The sequence below is a fragment of the Aplysia californica genome, unplaced genomic scaffold (genome assembly GCF_000002075.1).
Source record: "Aplysia californica isolate F4 #8 unplaced genomic scaffold, AplCal3.0 scaffold00548, whole genome shotgun sequence".
NCBI classification, from domain to species: domain Eukaryota; kingdom Metazoa; phylum Mollusca; class Gastropoda; order Aplysiida; family Aplysiidae; genus Aplysia; species Aplysia californica.
The window spans coordinates 45,943-48,405 of NW_004797818.1; the positions used below are offsets into that span (position 1 = coordinate 45,943).

General features: G+C 37.1%; 1 protein-coding gene across 1 annotated transcript in view; it reads left to right on the forward strand.

Annotated features, from left to right (window-relative positions):
• Positions 1–845: 845 nt before the first annotated feature.
• LOC101860119 (putative ferric-chelate reductase 1 homolog) overlaps positions 846–2,463 on the forward strand; it is a gene marked incomplete in the record, with an annotated part of 28,193 nt that continues 26,575 nt past the window's right edge. Inside the window, 1 exon segment of the mRNA XM_013087131.2 lies at positions 846–1,056. Within this exon segment, the coding sequence (XP_012942585.1) occupies positions 996–1,056 (61 nt within the window).

Below are 2,463 nucleotides of genomic sequence, written 5' to 3' on the forward strand. Positions count from 1 at the left end.
TCTTCTTTTTCTTCTGTTGTTGTGGTTTGTCGTAATGCCTTTTGTTGTTGTTATTTTGTTGTTGTTGGGTTTTTTTCTTTTTGCTGTTGTTGTTGTTGTGTTCCTTTCGTAATGCCTGTTGTTGGTGGTGGTGGTGGTGGTATTTTATTGTTGCTGTTGTTGTTTTTTGTGGTTTGTTGTTGTTGTTGTTTGTTGTTGCTGTTGTTCTGTTGTTATTGTTGTTTTATTGTTGCTGTTGTTCTGTTGTTATTGTTGTTTTATTGTTGCTGTTGTTGTTTTGTGGTTTGATGTTGTTGTTGTTTTAGTTATTTTTGTGTTTTTGCTGTTGTTATGTTTTTGGTATTGTTATTGTGTGTTGCCAACGAGTTTGGGGGCTATAGCGAGTAAGAATTTCTTTGTTGCGTTTATCTGTGGCTCCTAGAATAAAATTCTCGACAAGGCCACGGTTGCTGTTGCTGTTGCTGTTTTCCTTAATATTGTTATTGTTATTTATTTATTTATTTATTTTTTTGCTTTTGTTATTGTTTATGATGGTTCTGTGTCAGTGTTGTTGCTTTGACAGTTGTTGTTACAGTGGTTGCTCTGTCTCTTCTGATGGAACTCAAGCTGGGGTTTCTTTTCACTCTGTCGTAGTCACTTATATCATCAATGTTGTATATTAGACGATCTACTGCTCTGCTATACATTTTATTACATGCCCCTGCGTTCCTGCTGCCTGTACTGTTGTTGTGTTAGTGCGGTCGTCGTCGTCGTTATTGTTGTTGTCGTGGTTGTTGTTGTTTTTGTTGTTGTTATTGTTGTTGTTGTTGTTGTTTTTGTTTTTGTTGTTGTTTTTGTTTTTGTTCTTGTTCTTGCCGATGATGATGATGATGATGACAAAACGCAGGCAAGAAGAATAGACGGTTAAAGTCTTTTTTTTATAATATTTGTACTAAATTTTGAGATTGGTTTTTTTTCCCTCAATGTGTCCATAGGAGTAGATAAGATCGGACATAATGGAGTACACTGACCGAACTCTGAGAATACTGGCCTGTGTTGTCCAGCTCCTCGCCCTAGGTAAGCTTCTTAAACACTAGTATTATCATTATTAACAATAATTGTGTCATTGAGAAAAAGAGTAGTCTGACTCCACTGTTGGTGAAAACTGAGACATCGCTATCCTGGGACCGGCATGTTGTGGGTTGTCGAGGTCATTTGCCTCGATGTCGCACACAGGAGACTCGAGTTCGATTCCCGAGTTGGGAGAACATTTTTATGGAGTATCTCAGTCTTTCTATTGGGATGTTGTATACCTCTCAGTCTCAGCCCGGACTGGCCTGAAAGCAAGGTTGGAATCCAACCTCTCCTGAATGATCCAAATTGAGTCGATAGGGACGTAAAAATACCTACTTTACAACAAAAAAAAGGCTATCCTGGGCAAGAGCTGTCACATCTTGTGACCAAATAAAAATCTAACGGCTTATTGTGTTTGGAACACTATCCTCTCCGTTGAAACTGAATTTTGTTAAATAATTCTTTTTTTTCTGAAAAAGGGAAAATCCCAATCTGCAAACCACACAAAGTGGAGATAGACGTCTTTCGTTCTTATAGGCACAATTGTTCATGTTCATCATATGCATGTGACCGTGAAGCTATTTTGAGTGCAAGTATATAATTATTACAAATATTGTGCGGTCAAAAATTCGTGGCGCAAAATGACTTCTATCAATTTGTCGTAACTATATTTTTGTTATCGCCTGTTAGCTACATTCTAGAAAATCCCTTAATAAATACTGATAAAAAATCCATGTTGGTGGTTTCTACAGATTTGAAAATGTTTACAGCTAATACAAGTCCGTCATTTTTTCCCAATCCTTACACTATCTTTTTTATACGCATCTTTTGGGAACTTTTAGAGCAAAAATGTATTTATACTAAAATTAATATCTTTTAACAAGTTTTGCCACTGAAAAGTGTCATTGGTGATCTGTGACGTAGGCCATGTGCGTATACAAAATGTGTGAAGTGCTGTGAACAATTCTATTTTTGGCGCGACGGAGATTTATAGTATTTTATATAAATTTTTGAAGAAAATCTAGCTTCAATTGTTGCGGAAAAAATGATCAGATTAACAGAAATCGATACACACCACTGTGCAAAGTATGGATGACATTGATTCTCCCGTTAAAGAGATATTTGAGAACAAGTTGCGCCACGAATTTTTTTTACCGCACAACCGGACATAATATATTATGTATGTATGTGTATACAATGCCAGCTGCGGATCGAGAATGCTAGCTTAATTAACATGGTGTCAGAGACGCTGTAACACGCTCAGTGCTCTCGCTGCTAGTCGGCAAAAAAACGTGATAGCCTATCTTCTTGCTTGGTCATTGTGCACAACATGAAGATCATCTTGTTACGGTTTGGGTTTTTTTACAGTTCTTTTTAATCGCGCTCTCTCTCTCTCTCTCTCTCTCTCTC